This window comes from Nasonia vitripennis, chromosome 3 (assembly GCF_009193385.2).
Source record: "Nasonia vitripennis strain AsymCx chromosome 3, Nvit_psr_1.1, whole genome shotgun sequence".
Classification (NCBI taxonomy): Eukaryota; Metazoa; Arthropoda; class Insecta; order Hymenoptera; family Pteromalidae; genus Nasonia; species Nasonia vitripennis.
In genome coordinates this window covers 2,441,837-2,461,663 of record NC_045759.1, presented here as the reverse complement: position 1 = coordinate 2,461,663, position 19,827 = coordinate 2,441,837, and the positions used below count along the sequence as shown (strand labels likewise).

Below are 19,827 nucleotides of genomic sequence, written 5' to 3'. Positions count from 1 at the left end.
ATTGGCAATTGATTCGCCGGACGATTGCCGCCGCCGCCGCCGCCGCCGCCGCCGCCGAGAGAGAGAGAGAGAGAGCTTTATTTGTTTATGGCGTGCGTACGACGCGAGCAAAAAGGGACGAATTATGGAGAGCATACACGTCGGAGTATAATGTGGGTCAACGAGTCTGCGACGAGGAATCCGAAGGATGACGAGCTGCTCGTACCGAGAGGATTTTGTTTTCGAGTGTGTATATGGCTCTCGTGTTTTGAAACTTCTTGCTGTGTGCGATACCGTTAAGCAGCGCTGCTGCATCGATACACACACACACACACACACACCGAGACCGCTAAATCTTCCGAGCAAACCGCAGTGTACACTCGATAACCCAAGCGCGCATCGAATTTCTCTCTCTCTCTCTTCGTACGCACGTTTAAGTATCTTCAAAAAAGAGCGAGCGTTAATAGCCGGTCTTTTTCGCGCCATCGACGAGTCCACTGCCCCTTTTATACACACACGGGCGCGGGCGCTCTCGGCGGCGGCGGCCATTATCTCCTCATTGCCGCGCGAGCGACTAATGAGCCGACGCTTCGCGCGGCGGGAAATACAAAGGTGCCGGGCGTAATTTTTGAAGACCTTCTTTATAAAGCGATCTTCCTTAGCCCGGCAATTTGAAGCTTCTCTAGCGATTTCACGGGTGTGTGTGTATGCTCGATGATTTTGTAAATATACGAATGAATCAACAATATATTCTTTACACTCTACGTCGATGATAAAAGCGACGTTGATACAAGTTTTAAGCTGTTATTATATCTGGCAGCGAATCTTGTTTTGCTTCGTAAATCTCGGTATCTGGCCGTAAATCAGCAGCGACGATTACGCCGCTCGCGCGCGCGACGGCGAGAGTAATGAAAATCATTGTAAATAAATCGCCGCGTAGTGGCTTGCGTTACATAGATAATAAACTATTGTGCGCGCAAGCGCGCGTGCACACGCGAAAATTGAAAGACACGCGCTCGTAAAATTAATTATAGATAATGCTCGGAGGGCGGAGAAAAAGTACCGAAGCTACCTCGCTGTCTCGGCCGGTAATTTACGATTGATTATGCCATCGTTGAAAATCTCTGATATATCGACCTCTACGTTGTTTAAATCACTCAAAAACTATTCATCCTCGGAAAGCTCCGAACCGATTCCAACCGGCTACGTATAGCAATGCGCACAGTACACTTTCGCACTTGGTATAGTCCCATATACCTTCTCGATCCAAGTAGCAGGAGAGCGACTCTCGCGAGACTCCGTTATCCCCGTAGAGAGAGAGAGAGAGAGAGAGAGAGAGAGAGAGAGAGAGATGCAGATGCAGTAGCGCAGATCCGTCCTGCAGGTCTTGCGCTGGAATTCCGGCGAAGGCCGCCGCGCGCTGCAGCGATCGGCATTTCCCGAGCGCGTGTAGCCTTATGAGAGCCGCGTCTTTTTCCTTTTTCCCCAATAACCCACGGATAAACGGACGTAATGAGCGAAGTAAACAAGAAATCGCGCTTACAAGCTCTCTCCCGATAGCTCGCTCTCGCGCGCGAGTAGAAATGCAATAGGAGGAGCAAGAAGGTAATAGGCGTGCTCAGACACAAATAAACTCGCTCGCTCTCGGGTAAGAGCCGCGCGAGTAGAGCGTCGTCGCGCGGGCAATCAATAGTGCAATCTGTTCGCGAATAGTTAGCGGCCATTAGAGACGCCGTAAAACGACGAGACGCGTCACGCCAAAGAGAGTATATACTAGCGGAGAATATAATCCCCGGAAAAAACGAAGGCAGAGCGCGGTTCTCTAGCGGAAAGAGCTAAAAATGGCGGGAAGCGGCGACATAGCCCGCCGGCACAAAAAGGTGCCGAAGTACAGCAGCGGCGATCTGATAGTCTCTCTTCTCTCTTCTTCTCTTCTCTTCTCTGGTAGTCGCCACGAGCGCGCGCTTCATCGGCATTCCTGCGATGCGTGCGCTGTATTGTGACGCTTTGGTACACGAGAGCGAGCGAGAGAGAAGTAAGATAGGAGGAGCTTTTTCGAATCAATCGAACTCGCGGAATTACGAAGGTGTCGAGTGTGATCCGCGCGCAGAGCTCTAGGGGCAGCAGCTCTCTTTGTTCCGCGCGCTGAACTCTCGTGAACCTGCAGAAGCAGTGGAGGAGGAGGAGGAGGAGGAGGAGGAGGAAGAGAAGGAGGGAAGCTGCTGCTGCTGCCGCGCACGAGAGGAATGCGCGGACGACGACGCGACATTCCGGTTTATGCGTCGCGGGCCCCCTAGCGCCACTGGAATACGTCGGATTTCGTCGCGGCGACGACGCTCCAGGCACGCGGCTCCGGGGAAAATCCGAGGGGGAGAGAGCTTTCGGGAGGGTTCGTGCTTTTTTAACGATTGTTATTGTTATTCTGTACCGTCGGTTGTTTATCGCGGCCTGCTGACACACTAACGCTATCGGCTTATAGGATGTAGGTTAATCAGTTCGAAAGTTCATTAAATTATAAACGCCGCGGCGCGATAGGCGTACGGCTCTTATCGCAGCCTTTTCGATTACGGCCAGGGGAAGGGACGTGCGCTGCTCCGAAAGTTTCCCACAAGCGTCTAGAGCGAATATATTCACGACTCTATTCATCGGAGCAGCGCCACAGTGCCGGTCATTGTGCGCTGCTGTGGACGTCGATAATCAATCGGTCCTTTTATTAACGCTGCGCGCGAAGAGGTAGAGGGGAAAAAGCTACTCTCCAAAGCGGAAGATAAAGCTGCGTATTTACGCGCGGCTATGTATAAAGCTCTAATCGCGACGCGATTTAAGGTCAGCTCTCCGCCGCTGCTAGAGTGCGTTGTACAGCCGTCGCCCGGTTACTTATCGAAGTCGTAACGTTTTCGCGTTTTTTTTTCTCTCTCTCTCTCTCTCTCTCTCTATCGTGCGAGCTCGGTGCGTGCAATTTGATCTCGGAGCATAATAGCCGATACGCGCGATCGAGGTTTAATATTCACTAGCGAGCTACGCGCATTTTACGACTATACCGAGCTATGAATATTTCGCTTTCGTTGTGGTTGGATAAATGTTGTACGGAATAAAAGCTTTAGCTTCGCGAACTGAACAGGTGTTTATCGCGTGCGATTTCGACACTGGACAGCTGTTCGTCGCGCGAATGTAGTTTAGCTCTCCCGATCGCGCGGCAGGTGCTCTCTCGTCTGCGGCTACGGACTACTCGCGGGGTTACGCTTCCGCAGCTACGAATTTTATTCTTGATTCGCTCGCTGTACGAATAAAACGCACAACTGATGCCTAAACAGGCTCTCGTGAGCTTATCCGGATGGATCGCTCGGGGCGCTGTTTTTTCCTAGAGTCACTCGCGTGCAATTAAAAAATCGCTGAATTTTACGTGTACACCGCGCCAGCTGCGGCCGTTTAATTACGCTTTTGAGAAATCACGAATCACCGCCCTGCGATGGCGTGATTTTGGCAAATTCGTTTCGAGCAACGCGCTGAGTCGGCCCGATCCGACGGGGCAGATACATGGTAATGAGAGGGTGCCCGTAGTTTTTTCGAGAGAGGGTCACTTTGAAGCTTTCGAAAAATCGGAGCCGCGTGTAATTTGCCGTTCTTTCAAGGAGCGATGACTCGTCGAAAACGAAACAATAAATTAGCCATAGTTTCGCAATAAGTAGAACTTGATTCCGAGTATGAAATATTAGTCGAGTGTCAAAAGTCATTCATTAAAGGTCCTACCCTTCGCTCGTCAAGTCTCTGGAGCCGCAAAGAAAGCAAAAACTACGAAGCCATTCTTCGAACCTCATCGACGAAATTAAGCTCCTTACATCAGCCGAAGCAGCTACGCGCCCAAACCCGGGAGGGGGGGGGGGGGGCTTCTATATACTATACGTGTATACAGACGCACACACAGCTCGGCGGCGAGGTCGAGGCGCTCCGGCGGGAATATCAAGTAGGCTATATACCATATCCACTGCTGCACACGGATTCGCGAGGCCGCAGAGGGCCCTTTGTGCGCGCGTCGACGGCGGCGGAAGTAGTAGAGTACGCTGGCGCGGGCGATTTCCGGCGGAAAATTTCGCGGCCCGCCCACCCGCCGCCAACTTTCTTCTCTTCGCTTTTAATTCGCTCTCGCCGGGCCTTATAGCCGTCGCTGCTGCTGTGCTGCCTAACTATTTATACGCTTCCTCTTTGCTCCGCTGCGGCTCTTTCTTGCCGCTGCCTATTGTTTCGCCGGGCGCGATGCTTATATTCGGAGCCGATTGGACGGGCGCGAGCATCGATGCTAATGCGTATAGAGGAATTAAAAGCCCGATCGTGAGACTCCTTCGCGACGAGCTTATAATCGTATCCCAGAAAAGAATTCTACGCGAGATCGAACAATCTTGTACAGTTTCTTGCATCGCATATGCATGCGCGCATCGACGTGTATAGCTTCACACCGTGGAAAAATGGAGCAGAGAACACAGGACTGCGATAGAGCCTAGATTCTTCGATTTCGTTACGAAAAAAAAAACACGCCGCGCGGCGGTTAAAAAACTACGCGCGTTTCCAACCGGATGTAATTCTCTCTCTCTCTCTCTCTCTCTCTCTCTTGGCGCTATACGCCACGTGTAACCTTTCGTTCATTACACTTTCAAATTCAGCGCCTCGCGAGCGCGAGCCGTGTTTCTTCGATTAATTGATAATTCCGGGCGATGCGTAATAATTACCCTTGAATTATATCGCCGTCGCGATAACGATCTCCATTATTGTTGATCTCGATGCATAAAGGTTGAAAAACAATTTTTGCGACAATTAAAGCGTGTATAAATTAGCCTATGGCGGATCTCGCGAAAAGCACACGAAGTGGGAGAGAAACAGCGAGAGCAGAACGAAAAGCTCGAAACTAGGCTGCGAGAGCGTTGCAACACGCGATATGTGTCGGCCTCACGTCGCCGAGCGGACATTTACAATCTCGACTTCATACTGCAGCGCCGCACACGTGTGCTAACCGCCGTTGCCGCCGCGGAATTGAAAAATGTCGGCCGGTTGATGTTGTATATATACCTGTCGCTTGCGCCATATCGATGAGTCGCTCTTGAGCGATGTTTATCGGACGCTCGGCTCGGAGAGCCTGTGTGTAGGCTCGTGTACACGCTGAGTACGTATATTGTGGGAAAGAGAGAGAGAGAGAGAGAGAGAGAGAGAGAGAGAGAGAGAGAGAGAGAGAGAGAGAGAGAGAGAGAGAGAGAGAGAGAGAGAGAGAGAGAGAGAGAGAGAGAATATCAGATCTGTTGCGTCGGGAAATGATAAAAAGGTAATCATCGTTCGATTCAATTCGAAATTAACCGGTACACCTTGTCCAGGTGTAGAAGCAATCCGCATCCAGCCGAAAATTCCCGTCGCGACCGGCAAAACCGTTACCGCATACAGCCCTCGCGTCGCACCCCGAGTCAATCGCTGATTAATCGAAGGTCGCTCAACGGCCAACGGCCCTCCACGCAAGCTGCTCTCGGATACACACTCCTTATTAGCTAGTGTGTACATAGAGTACGCATACTGCTCTACGGGAGGGGGGTCAATCCTCCGTCTGCGGCGAATTAATGCGTGGCGGCATTATGCATTGTCATTGGCCGAACAGCACCTGAATCGACTGCGTGCCATCTGCTGCCGCTGCGCCTCGAGTTACGCGCGCTCTTGGGGTACGATTTCAAGCGGAGCTGCTGATACGTGTACGAGGGCGGCTCTCACTCGGCGCTGACCGGATCGATTCGAATTTCGATATAGGGTGCAGTAGAACTGAGGCCCGCGATTTTACACGGATGATTTTAGGATGCAAGAGGTCGTCGACCTTGGCGGGAGATTTTTCGAGCGCAGGCGTACCGAGAGAGGTGTGCGTCAACACGTGGGTTTTAAATAATGCAATCCAAGAAGAAGGCGAGCTATAATTCGCTTGCATACCCTCGGCGGGGAATTCGAATTTTTTGCCCGGCTACCCTCAGTCTCGTGCATACACACGTATAGAGAGTATACACTTGGCTCGCACGCGCGCCGACCGAGAAATCGTTTTCATCCCATAATCATCCGCTCCGGCGTCGCTGGTAATAATCCCCATGAAAATGAAATTCGCCGTAACCCGCCAGACACCAGACAGACGGCACGTATAACCGCAGCCGCTCGGAGAAATCTCGGTGAGCCAAGAACCTCTCTTTCTCTCTCTCTCTCTCTCTCTCTCTCTCTCTCTCTCTCTCTCATTCTCTGATGCAGGAGCATGTATATACACTCTCTCGACTGGTTTTTCGGCTGCCGCTGCAGACGGTCGCGAAAAAAAATCGTCTAGACTGGCGACTTCCGGTGTCCGCGAAACGCCATAGACCGACGACAACACCACCTGGCCCCCTGAAATGTATATACACACCCCTTCTGCCGGCGCTGCTGCTGTTGTTTTCGAGAGAGAGGGGGGGGGGGGCTCAGGTTCAAAGGTGAACGGCCTGCGCGCACGGCTGCTGCACCCCCGAAACGAAGGGGATATGTAAGCGCGAGTCGGAGCCTGTTGTCGACGACGGACGCACTTCCGCTCTTCGGAACAGGGAAGGGAGGAAGACAGAGGATTGATGTGGGCTAGTAGAGTAGATTTTGGATTTGGGGGGAATATCGGGGTATTTCGGTCGGGCGTACCCTTCCGAGACGGCTCCGCGCTAGGGGCTGTATTATTGGATTTCTATTTTGGGTACCGATACATTCCATCGTGATTCCATAAATACAATCGTTTCTCCCACTGCAAAAAAGATCAATGCCTGACGTTTTCACTCGACGAGAAACGAGCTTCGTTATACACGATCGCCGTTATTACCAGCCAATAACTCACACGGCCGTACAAAGTCTCTTCTCGGTAAACATCGCGGCGAGCCCTCTGTGTATATCGCGGTGAGAGAAATAGAGAGGTTATTCGCGCGAGAGGAAACGTTAACTGTAAAAACGACGCTCGGAGTAGGCGCGTCATCGTCGTCGTCGTCGAGAGATCGGCCGGGAGATGAAGCGTGAAGCGAAACTGAAGATGCGAGACGAAACTTTGTCTGGGAATGCAGCGCTCTCCTCCTCCTCCTCCTCCTTCTCTCGAAGGGGGATATATTGTTTCTACACATGATTTTAAAATTGCATTGCGCGCACGCGAGAGGAGGCCGTCTCTAGTTTCAGAACCTGTTGCGGCCGAGCCTCTCAGCCTCTCTCTTGAATGTGTGGGGGGGGGGAGGAGGGAGGAAGGCCAATTAGAGTAACTCAATCTACAGGTAATATTCCGTTGTGTACGAGTGCAGCTTCTGCAGCTGATTTTTCGGGGGTTAAGCGCAGCGCAGCCTCTTTTCTCTCTCCTCGCTTTATTCAGAGGTGAACGAATGTGTGCGTCCAGCGGAGAGGCATGAATGAACACGTTTGATTTTCAAGCAGTATGCTAAGCGCTCGACGCGAGGAGGAAAAAGAGCCGAGAGCTTTGAAAGATCAAAATAGAATCCTCGCGATTTCTGACATTGAACCACATTCGAACCTTTCGACCTATCCTACATCAGCTCTTTCTCCCTCGCGACTCTCCTCGTGAATAAACGGTAGTATATCTCCACCGGATTATCTCGCGGTGCATATGAATGACGGGCGCGTACACTCGGCGACGAAAACTTCTCTGCTCTCCGGGAAATATCCCGTAATCGACGAGCCTTATAACACTCGGCTGCTAATTTTACGATCTCTCGCAATAGAGCCGGAGGGAGAGAGAGAGAGAGAGAGAGAGAGAGAGAGATAGCTTATCGCATGGAATTTCTCCTCTCTCTCTTCTGCTTCCTTTTCCAGCTGTGCGATCAGAAAAAGAAAACGAGGCGAAACGTTTGCCAGGATCGAGGAATTTCGATTTGCAAGGGTAATCGCGCGTATTAGCAATTTACACAGCTCTCGGGACGCGCTTTTTCCTCTTTTGGCCGATCTACTCTGCGCGTGTCTGTTGCGCAAGATATTTGGAGAGAGAGAGAGAAAGAGAGAGAGAATCCTTTGTTTGACGCTGTATCCGCTCGCCGAAACGGGTCCAAAGTGAAATTTAATAGCAGAGCGCTCCCGAGTAAAAACACTCCCTAATAGTGACGAACGACGCACTCAACGTCCTCGTGCATCTCCGTAAACGGCTCCTTAACACACTGCGCGCGTTAATCCCGCACCCCACCCACGCGCATAGACGCACGAATAGAGCGTGGTTGCACGCGCGCGCGCGCGACACTTCTAAAATTAATGCTAAGAAGTCACACATCGGCTGAGGAGGGGAAATTATGTGGAGCGGAAGCGCGCGACGGGCTTTTTTTAAACCTCCAATCAAATCCGAGAGCCTCTCTCTGTGGCAGTGGTAAACAGCGGAACTTCCTCTCTTCGTACGTTTTTTTCATCGTAGTCGTCGCGAGGCGAAGAAAAAGCGACGAGCTGTCACGTGTGCTTCATTCAGCGGTGTCAGTCGACGAGCGGATAAGAGCCTCGTCGGATAAGCTATTTTCGGAGGGATGTGTTGTCGGGGGAAAAATCTTGACCTGCGAGAAAGTTTGAGGCCTCGACACTTTTACCGAATATTTTTATATCGGAAGCGTTTGACTAATATCTTTTTCCCCCTTTTCTGTTTCAGGTGAGTTACTAAAGCCTGCACTTACTGGTGGTCGTAAGTATGCAGGAGGATGTGAAACTGTCGTCTCTACGCGGTAGGTTCGCGGCATCGAGAGAGAGAGAGCGAATTATCAAGTCTTTTATTTACTCCTCGATCCGCGTGCATAATATGCGGTTTAAGTATACCGCGCATCGAGGCAGTTTAATCTAGTTCGCATAGCGACGAACTCTCTCGGCAAAGTGTTAATCGCGCGCAAGTCTATGTATACATGTATAGAGAGGAGGGAACGAGTTGAACAAAATCTCACGCACCGCTGCCCCGGCAAAGAAGAATCATAGTAAGTTTGAGGCGCGCGTCGCGCTTGTCAAAACCTGTTAAGGCCATTTTCCAGGAGAGCGATAATCGAGTAACCGGTCGCGGCCCCGCGGCATTATATCCTCTCCTGCTCTCTGCGGAAAATGGATTTCGCCCACAAGCGCAATAACGTCGGAATTCGCGCTGTTGTAATCAAGACGCGGACGATAAATCCCGAAACGAGAGAGAGTCGCTTCTCTTTCCCATATTTCCATAAGTAATGAGGGTGATTTTCGTGGACTCGTTCCCACAGAGAGAGAGAGAGAGAGAGAGAGAGAGAGAGAGAGAGAGAGAGACCGCACACGCGCTGTAAAAAGACCAATAATCACGAGGCCATTAACAATAACTAATGCCTCCCCGAGTCGTTAATTACAAAGCCGTGCGCTGCACCGTATTATACACATGCCTCTCGGCTTAGCGCGTGTCGCGCCATAAAGACTCGTCCTCAGCTTCTCTCTCTCTCTCTCTCTCCCCCCCTTCGCCATATCCATTTCTTCCATTCTAATATTCTCTCGTTATATTAGACGACGCGCGGGCGCATTGTGAGAGAGCTAGACTTGAGCGCATCGACTCCCTATCGTAAAATCCTCGCGGGACAGTACTCGTCGTTACGTGTATGCGGCTCGGCTTTAATTTCAATTTTTCCGCTCCTGCGCGCTCGTGTAGCGACAAATTGGAAATTTATGCGCGCGCAAAAGGGGGAAAATCGAGGGAGTACAGAACCGGTCTCTTACGCTACTCGATTTCATCGCTTTTTGATTGTACTCGACAGATTTGTTAAATCCATTCGGCTATTCGGGACATAAGTGGCTTCGAGGGTTCGATGAATCGGGAAAGGTATGTAGACCGCGGGGCGTTATTGAAAATCAGCGTTTCTCAATAATTTTCCGCAAAACCCGACACTCCCTTATAACCTTATCTCTCGCGATTATCGACCATTCCTTCGCACGGATAAACATCTCGTTGGATAATACAGTCTTCCTCTTCGTCGATTAACGATCCTTCGAGAGCTATATCTCGCTCTTATCTCGGCTTATTAATTATTCTTTTCCCCCTCTCGGATCTAAGCAGCAGCAGCAGCAGCGATTCACACGCGACTCGCATAACGGCTCGTCCGCACAGTTTAGCGTAAATAGCCGATCGCGAGCTTATTCCCGTTAAGCTAATCGCCGCCGCTGCATCACAATCGAAATAACGCGACGGAAGTGCGGTGCCTGTAATACACTGCAGGCGGAGATCGAATTAAAAAGTCACGCTACGAGCAGGTATGCGCTTAATTGTGTCGCATCCTCTCACGTATACGTCGCGGTGAAATTTTTCTAAAGCTATGTCCTTCGGATTTACGCTATACGTTATTATCGCGGACGTAAAAAAAAAGAGCGAGTGCGAAGCTCGTTACACGTAAGCGCGACGCGGAATTAAAAAGATACATATCTAGCAGCGCTTTATGGAGACATTAGCCTCTGCGCGAGCCCGTGATATATTTTATTATCCCGGCTTAAAGTTATAATTTCCATCAATAAGCTTCCGTTTAATGCCTCGCGCTCGCGCTATAGTATAAACCAGATCGAAAGCTGCGCTAGTTTCTAGGCGCGCGTATTGAAGGAATTTCGAAATCGTGTAAAACGCGAGCGACGAGCGCGGTATCTATCGCGAATGTCATTAACGGCTGTAGTGAAGTTGAGGTTTATTCCAGTTATGTAGAAAGTGAAATTGCGATTTTTCAGATGAACCGCGCGCTGTCGCTCTAAAGGTTTATAAGTAGATTTACATAAGTCCTGCACCGGTGGAACGAGTTCGAATCTGCATCGATAACTGTCGTGTCGTTACACGCTGATTAGGCTGTATTCCGGGAGTTCGATTATGCATTTTTTGTTATACATAAGGAAACCACCAAATTCTATCCCTCTTGTGTCGAGTTCCGCTCGCGTGAGCTCCCTCCTGCGTTTACAGCGATCTGTTATTATTCATTAGCGGCCAGTCCACACACATGCGCAGAGGAAGATGAAAAAACTCTCTGACGTCGCACATCATCATCATCATCGTTATCTTTTTTTGCGATTGAGACATTAGCAAAGTTAATTGTTTTGGGAGGACGGACTCATTTACCATGGGGTTCCCGCGATAATTTTCTTCAAAAGCGCACGCCTCGCCTCCTCGAAAAACATATTCACTTAAAATCCCCGCAACTCGGTCGAAAATTCGGTATAAAGCCGCAGCGCGGAGCCGCGAAAAATGATAATGGAGTCGAGTCGAGTCGAGACAGAGGAAGCCCTGGGGGTTCGTTGGCAGGCGAGTTGGCAGCTTACGCAAGCTCGTTAATCGGCCTCTAGCTACTATATACCCGCCTCTCGATTTTCTCCCTCCCGCCGGAACAAAAGCGCGAATTTGCATCGCGGGCTTCCTGCAGTCTCCTCGTCGGAAGCTCGAATTTGTTTATTTTCCCCCAGCGAAAGAATAAGTCGTCCGTTGTATTTTAATAGCGTCGATACAACTCGGGGGGATGTCGAATGATCGACGCGCTATCGAGTAACACGCAGTTAAATTAAATTCCCCGGTACTTAGGCGCGCACATCTTGATATTAAAATCCACCTGACACCGCGGCGGCGATTTACGGCCAACCGCGTTGCATCTCTTTCAGCAGCAGCCGCAGCGCCGTGTGTCTAGTTCGACGAGGAACAGGTTCGAGAGCAAGTATCGATTTTTCAATCTGCCGATTATCTCGTGTGTGTACGTGTATACTCTCTCTAACCGAAGCGCTGACATTTCTGCTGGATACGATTATTATTATTCGAGCTCGAGGGGGTTGGCCACCGCGACTCGATCCCGATAACGTATGGCGCTGTTTGCGCTTCTCGATTCGTGTAATGAGCGGAAATTATGATGTTTGCACGGAGAGATTCAAGTCGTGTATAACGCAACGCGCTCTAATCCGGCCGCTTCTTTCAACGCGGTTATATTTTCTTTGCTGACGAGTTCATCCACGCCAGCGAAAACCCGTCTGACCGTACTCGCCGCTTTCCACTGATTTCTTTTCAAGTTCCTTATCGCCCGCTCTATATGTATAATACGCTCGCGTCCTTGCTCTACACACGCGCATCGAGAAATCCGGCTCGATATCAAGCCGGCGTCTCGTAAATTTCTAAAAAGCCCGCGGTATTAAAGGGGCAGCGTTGTTCCGTTATGACTCTCTCTCTCTCTCTCTCGTGCGCTATGGGAACCAGCCTCGAAAAGCCAGTTTCATTTCGCCGTACACGTCGCTGTATAACTGTATACAAGCAGCAGTGCCGGAGGTCAAAAGCCGCCGTCGGGAATGAATTCCTTGCGTGTATGTGTGTGTGTCTATACTTTATGCAGCGGAGAGAGTTCGAGGGAGAGAAAAGTGAAGCGAAGAGAACACGAGGAGGAAGTAAAAGAATGAAGGGCGACGTGTAGTCGCGCGATCACGCGAGGGGGTGACCTGGTGCGGTGCGGCTGCTTTTTTACAGCCGTGCTTCTCAAGGAGTCATCGTCCGCGTGAGTCGGCGCGATGAAGTTCCAAGAGAGGGAGGAGAAGTTTTAGGGCCGAGGGGCGCTTTTGAAGTACACAACAAACGCCTAGCGCGCGATGACGACGAGAGATGGCTCGTTAGACGTACTTCCCGTGAGAGAGAGAGAGAGAGAGAGAGAGAGAGAGAGAGAGAGAGAGAAGGAGCTTTTTTGCCTAAGTGATATCACTTCGAAGGGAATGATTGATCGCGTTTGCACTCGGGGCTGTATGATAAAGTAATTTTTATGCCAAAAATTCCGCTCGGGATCGATACAAGCGAGTACAGTTTCTCATGTTCCTCGCCGTGAAAAGCCGAGCTAATAGACACATCGCGATGCGGCTGTGCAGCGTAAGCAACAATGGCAGCTCGAATCGGAAGCTGTCAGAGAGCGGTCGACCCGATGAGCCGCAATCAGTAGTGCCTCTGTGCTCCGTGACTGGTAGTCCCTTCACACACACCACCGCTGAAGCGGCAATCGATATACCCCGCGTATATCTCTCTCTCTCTCTCTCTAGTCTCTGTGGTGTTTGTGTGCTTTGGATTGACGGATGCAAGCGTTTCAGCTCTTTGCCTCGCGGTGATACTGATGCGGCGTTTCGGCGCGTGCAAACGACACCACAGGGGAAAGATAAGTACTCGTGATGCGCTTTGCGAGCGATAGCCTCTTTTTTCAAAGTCCATTAAAAAATTTTAGTTTATTCTCGACGATACGGCCGGGAAAATTGTTTTTAACGAACGAACTCCCTTGACCTCGGCAGTGACTCCAAGAGAGAGAGAGCGAGAGAGAGAGAGAGAGAGAGAGAGTCAATCGCGCGCATAGGCCGTGAGAAGGTCGTCGCCGCGCAGACACGTGCGCGGCACGCGTGTGTATACGTTCCGTGCGCGCGAAAATCGATAGCTCGCCTGCGATTTTTCCTTCCCATACCGAGAGCTTGGAATGTTGCCGGGCTTTTCGCGTAGAATATATCTAGTATAATAACCGAGATAGCCGAGCTTTGATTCCGCACGTTAACGACCCCTGAGCGAGGGTGAAGGAACTCGATGACCGGTTCTCTCTATTTTTCCAGAAAATACTAGCGTCATATACAACTTTGTCATTTTTTCGAGCCAAGGCCGCCTCAAGGCTACTGCAGCGCCGTTTTATGCGCTGCACCCCGAGACTCGTCTATAAATAAAACTGTCGAGCGCGTATTATATACGGCATTAATCGCGCCTGTACTTTTACCGCTCTTCCAGCGAGAGCGCGTATTGTTGAGGTGTATAGCCGAGGAACAGCTACTGCTTCAGGAAGAGGAGATTCATCAAACGCGGCCATAAAGCTCGCGCTCGCGTTAATAAGCGACTTAGCGCCGATCGCGCTCTCGGATGTGTATGGAAGAAAAAGCCCAGACTTCTTCTTGTGCAGTGCAGTCGTAAAGCGCGTTGATGAGCGGCCTTGAGTGGTATGAAAAAAAAAAACGGCGGCGCGTGCTGCGGTATTACCGTATAACTGGCAGTTTCGCGTGCATTTATGAGTGTGTTTACACGTGGAAAATTTGATTATTCATAATAACGTTATCTCTTCTTTTCGCAGTGTGCCAAAGCATAGACATAAGGAACAAGTTGAGCGAGTTCTCGAAGCTCGACGGATGCCGCGTCGTCGAAGGCTTCCTGCAGATTCTTCTGCTCGAGAATACCAACGAGGCTCACTTCGAGAACATGAGCTACCCGGACCTCGTGGAAATCACTGGATACTTCATGGTCTACAGGTGAGTTCTGACCTTGCGAGACGTTTGTTTATCCGCCTGTACGAATAACTCTTCCGACTCGAGCTATTTACAATGCGCGATATTGCCTTTGTGCAATTATCGTCGCTCTTTTTTTCCTATACTTCGCACGTGTGTCTCGCGCGCATATAATAACAACAGGCATAAATCACGAAGACACGCATTGTCCCTCGTGTATACAATTAAAAATTGAAATATACACGAGCGTAAAAAAAAGGACGTACGAATAAACAAACAACGTCCAAATCAGCGCTTCATTGTTCGCCGCAGCGGTGTTCATTGTGCGCGTGAGTTTTACGGTTTCGCGAAAATAGAGCGACTCCCGAGAGCTATTTCCGTCGCGAGTTTACGAATGCACGAATTTCCACAGAGTACAAGGACTGCAAAGCCTCGGCCACCTGTTCCCGAACCTGGCGGTGATAAGGGGCCACTCGCTATTCATGAACTACGCCTTCGTGGCCTTCGAAATGACGAGTCTACAGGAGATCGGACTGGCCTCCCTGACTGACATTATGCGCGGCTCAGTGCGTTTCGAAAAGAACCCGGTGCTCTGCTACGCGAACACCGTTGACTGGGACCTCATTGCCCACGCCGGCAAAGGCGGCAACGTCATTTCGGTAAGTATCCATTTATTTTTTCTCAAATTTTTAATCAAGATCGCGTTGTAATGTACGGCGCTGTACGCGAGAGAAATCGAAGAAAGAATAACGGATGCGCGGCAATTTCGCGAGAGAGCGGCGCGCGAACAATCGAAATTAATGCCGCGCGCGGATTGTTGAATGCGCCGACTAACGAGGAGTAATGACGAGAGTGCTCTCGCGTGCGATAGAGGCATTTTTTTCATAACGCGGAAATGATATCTCGAGGACGTAACATTGTGCGGGTGAAAACAAACGAGGGACATTGTGTAAGGGCGACGCTCGTCATTTTTTTCCCCGCCGACGGAGGATACAACGTTAATTGTCGAGCCATCATTTATATACTCGCGTATACCGACGATGATTTGCGTCGCAGCGTCGCGTTTCTTTCGCGCAGGTGGCCGCCGCACGTGGAGCTTTTTGAAATTTAACTGCTGTCGCGCGAGAATGACCACGCCGGGAAAAACAATAGCGAGTGCGTCATTTGCAACTGGAGAAAAATACGTCATTGTAGACGCCTTTTGCTGACGATCGTCGTCGCTATACCAGCTTTACGATTGTGCGTCAGCCGCGCGTAAAGCGCTTATAATCGCGAGAAATGATTTTTAATTTTACGGGGTACTCGCATACAACCGATCGCCAGTTACGTCTATTCTTATTTTTACAACACTTCATGCGTTTAATTTTTCCGGGTAGCATCCTCCATAAAGCAGAAAAAAAGTTAGCCTCAAAAATTCAGCCTCCGTCGACGACGACTACGACGACGATGATAATAATAATTGCGCAGAAAGCCAATTTCCGCCATCAGCGAGCGCATTAATCCCACCTCGCGGTGCTGGCGTAAATAAACAAAGCGCGAACCGCATAGCCCGTAAATTCCGGGCGAAAAACGTCGCCGCAGCGACGAAAAACGGCGCGTCGAATTCCCGCGAGTAATTATGGCCGAAGTGTGCACGAGTAGCCAGTCAATTTGCGGGGCGCCGTGGTGTCGAACAATCAGCGGCGAGTTATCGTCGCTCAACGACATTCGCGTCACGTCTGTCTCTCCCTCGTGTTCTCGCTCTCCGTTCCTATTATCGCTAGCCTCTTCGCTCTTTTTTTTTTTTTTTTGTTCGTTTCTCGCTTCGCTCGCGTTTTTTTCCTTTTGCGGTTGTAAAAAAGCCTGTTGTTACCGAATTCATTCACGGGATTGCTTCTGCTCGCGGCGATAATTCCTGCGATATACAATGTTTCCGCAATGATGCATATGCCTGTCGATAAACTTTAAACCGATGATTTAGGGGGTCACTTGTTTATCGCCGACAACGCGAAAGCTAATCAGGCGGAGGAACATCGTCGGCTGAACGAAAAATCGAGATTTGAGGATTTCCTCGTTACTATGCGCTTTTTTTCAGCGCCATTAAGTTTCGCAAACGGGTTTTATAATCTGCATCGCATAATTTACGCGCGGCCGCGATAAGATAATTTCGTAGCGTAGCGACGAGGTGCAAAATTTATCGGTTGTTTTAGCGGTTCATAAAATTGGTTAATGGAAGCGGAAGATCACGGCCAAATTGGAAAAAAGCGTGCCCACGGTGCAGTGCACGCGCGCGACGACGCGTTTGTGATCCGCTGCGCGCGCGAGCGAATAAATTTGAATACTTGAACCGCGCTTTTTCGAATATCCTCGTAAACATCCTATACATACATATTTCAAAAGTTTCGCGAGCTCGAAAAAAGAATCGTTTGTAGCGCGGTTCTAGGTAGTCTCGTTTGTTTAACTCGCGCGAATCGCTTCCGAGATGAACGGCTCCGGTTCCCTACTGCTGTCGATCCTCGCGTCAAGAGGCTAATTAAGAGTCGTCATTAATTAAAACTTGCTCTTCGTCGAGACTCTCGTCTAACAATGTATAAAAAATCCGATCGAGAAAAGCGCGTCTCTCTCTCTCTCTCTACGTTCATTTATCCCTGGCGTTAATTACAGCGCGCTGACAAAAATTTATATAAACTCGCGCCGCCTCTATCAGCTTCGTCCATCTCTGCAGGCTCGTCTATTTAATAACTGTAATCCGCTAATGGCTCGAGTTTACCATCGTAATCATCGTTTACGCTCTCGCCTCCTCGTCTCGCAATAATTACCACTCGTCGCTCATAATATAACCGCGCATCCGATCGCCGATAACAAATGAAATGCGAAAAGCTACGGCCAATTAAAAGCAGATTAATTCCGCGCTCGATTTTTCTCCGCCTGTCGTCGTGCACGTGTGTGTGTGTGTATGTGTGCGTGTGTAACGAGGGGGTAATTAAGACTGTGTCGAAATCACGGCGGCAAACTCCCGTGGATGAAAAATTCACGCTTCTCGTTCGTGCAAACAAGGGGCGGCGCGCCGGCACGTAAGTGCGCTGATGAGCCCGCGAAGGAACTTAGTCTCAACTGCGCGCCGAGAAATCCTTGCTTTCCTCGATCGTTGTGGGCGGGCTGATTGATTCTTCATCTTCTCGTTGTACGTACGAGGTGTCGCTCTACATTCCTCGATTATAACGAACACTCGCGAGCATCAAGATAGCCGCGACGTCGAGTGCGAGAACGAGACTTTAAACCAACAGCACACCGGCCAATTAAAATCGACACGTTTGAAATTACACGGCGTGCGCAACAAAAGCAGCCTGATTAATGCTACACATCCTCTTGATTAATTGCCCACACTCTCGCAACGACACTCGCTTTTCTCTCTCTCTCTCTCTCTCTCTCTCTCTCTCTCTCTCTCTCTCTCTCTCTCTCTCTCTCTCTCTCTCTCTGCGAGCGTGCGATCGTGTCCCGCCGCGCGCGACTACTTACCTACAATAAGGCTTACGAGTAGCCGATGTTTCTCGCTGATAAGCCTGCGCGCCGCTGTGGCACGCACGGCTGATAATTTCGCCGGAGGGGCGGCATAAATCTCGCGCACGCGAAAATCCTCGCGGGGGTAATTAAAATTTTACGCTATGCTAGCTGAAGAGCCGCTGTATGGCCAGATAGGTATATACGTAGCTCGTTTTCTGCTATTATTGTTTCGATGCTGGCGCAGTACAATCGTAAGTTTATCGCGCGCACAGGAGAACCCAAAGACAAGTGGTGTCCTCGAAAGACGAAAACGGCCGCAGCAGCAGCGTCATTTAAAAATAATCTCCAAAACCACCGAGACCTCCTCTCGCTCTCTCCTCGCGCGTATACGGTGACGCTAACCTCAGGAGTATCAGCGCAGGAGCCGAAAAAAGTCGATTTCCCAGCAGCGGGCTTATACGCCGGAGAGAGAGGGGGGGGGGGAGAGAGACAGTAGTCGACGTCGACTCCTTCGTTGAATTTACGATCTGCAGCGGTGACCGCAGAAACGAAACGCGCATTATGGGGATCCGAGGTTTCAGCGGTTTCCTACTGACACTCTCCTCTCTCTCTCTCTCTCTCTCTCGTCTCGTCTCGTCTCGTCTCGTCGTATAATACCGCGAGCTGCTGCTGCTGCTCTCGTCGACAGTGAGGATTTAATAATTTCACGCTGGTCTGGCCGCTGTCTCGTATAGATACACCGATAGCATGGATCCTTTTTTTTTTCTTCTTCTCTGGGTTACGCAATAATCCGCAGCGTCGTGTATTCGTTAGAAATCGAGGGAATCGATTCGCCGGCCATTATCGCTATTACGTTATACATCCGCGTGTAACTGGGTCCGCGGCGGGATTCGCGTGGCGCGCGTCAATGAAAAATAACGATGCGAGAGAAAATCGCCACAATCCCGCAGAAATGATGCCGACGTTATATGTATATACGGAGGGAAGCAGGTGAAGGGAAATAGCTTCCTTAATACGGCTATAAGCCGTATTTTCGGAATCTGGGTTACAAGTCCCAGTAGTTTGGGGTAGTCAGCGTACCGGCGCTCGCGTACACACTTATAAATCAAGAGCAGGAGGGATCTGTGGCTAGTCACGCCTCGGAGATCGTTTCAGGAATGACGTCACATTGCGCGCCAATGTGAATCGCGAGTAAATATAAGTATAACGAAGAGACGTAACTCACGGTGTCTGGCTATTATTGGAAAACGAAGGGAAGAACAAACAGTGTATATAGGTGTGTGTGTGTGTGTGTAGAGCCTAAGAAAACGGCCAAGTGGCACGCGTCTACACACTCCTCTCTATTGATTCCGCAAAAAATCGTCCAATTACTGCTACGGACGAATCGTTTTTCTTGGAAAGTGCGCGCAATTTTTTTTTCACCGCCGACGTAGTTTCCGCAGCCCGCCGCGCATTCCTCCTACTTATCGCCGTCGATCAACGAGAGATAGCGAACTGAACGATCGCATTGAATCCTCTTCGGCTGCAATGATTTTTCGGCTTGACATTTCATCAACGAGCTCAATGTAGCTTAGTGCCGAGAATAGCGTAGAAAAGTGAGTTATCCAAAGCGACAGATATGCGCATCTCGGACGCAGGAACGCCGAACTCGAAACTCGAGCATACGCGATATCAGCCGCAAAGCTGCAGATAAGGCGAATGAGTCAGTGAAAGAGAGGGAGATGCGCTCGGCTCGCATTTATCGCCGAGTTTACTGCGAAATTAAAGTTTTTCAGGTTGCGCAGGACGGCGGGTCGGCCGATGATGCGCCATCGATTATCAACTTTATGGCGCGCTTCGATTCATTTCCTTTTCTCTCTCTCTCTCTCTCTCTCTCTCTCTCTCTCTCTCTCTCTCTCTCTCTCTCTCTCACTCCCATCCTTCGCTCCTTTACGACGGGCAATGAAGTTTATTGGTCGCTCTCTCGACGCGCACAAAGTTGCGCATAAGAGTGATTTTGAAATTCCCGCCGTTTTCGCGTTACAAAATTCTAGGTTTATCGCTCTTTACACGCGGCGCGCGTGTATTTTGCTTTATTTACTATTAGCGGACTATACGCGAGACTACACGAGCGTAAATTAGATAACGGCC

At 50.1% G+C, this 19,827-nt stretch overlaps 1 protein-coding gene across 4 annotated transcripts in view; it reads left to right on the top strand.

Annotated features, from left to right (window-relative positions):
• LOC100122567 (insulin receptor) overlaps nucleotides 1-19,827 on the top strand; it is a 120,309-nt gene that overhangs the window by 83,950 nt on the left and 16,532 nt on the right. For all 4 annotated transcript variants that reach the window (XM_008205716.4, XM_008205717.4, XM_003425702.5 and 1 more), the window contains 2 exons: nucleotides 14,064-14,238; nucleotides 14,627-14,873. In XM_008205716.4, coding sequence (XP_008203938.1) covers nucleotides 14,064-14,238; nucleotides 14,627-14,873 — 422 coding nt within the window. The remainder of the gene's footprint in view (nucleotides 1-14,063; nucleotides 14,239-14,626; nucleotides 14,874-19,827) is intronic.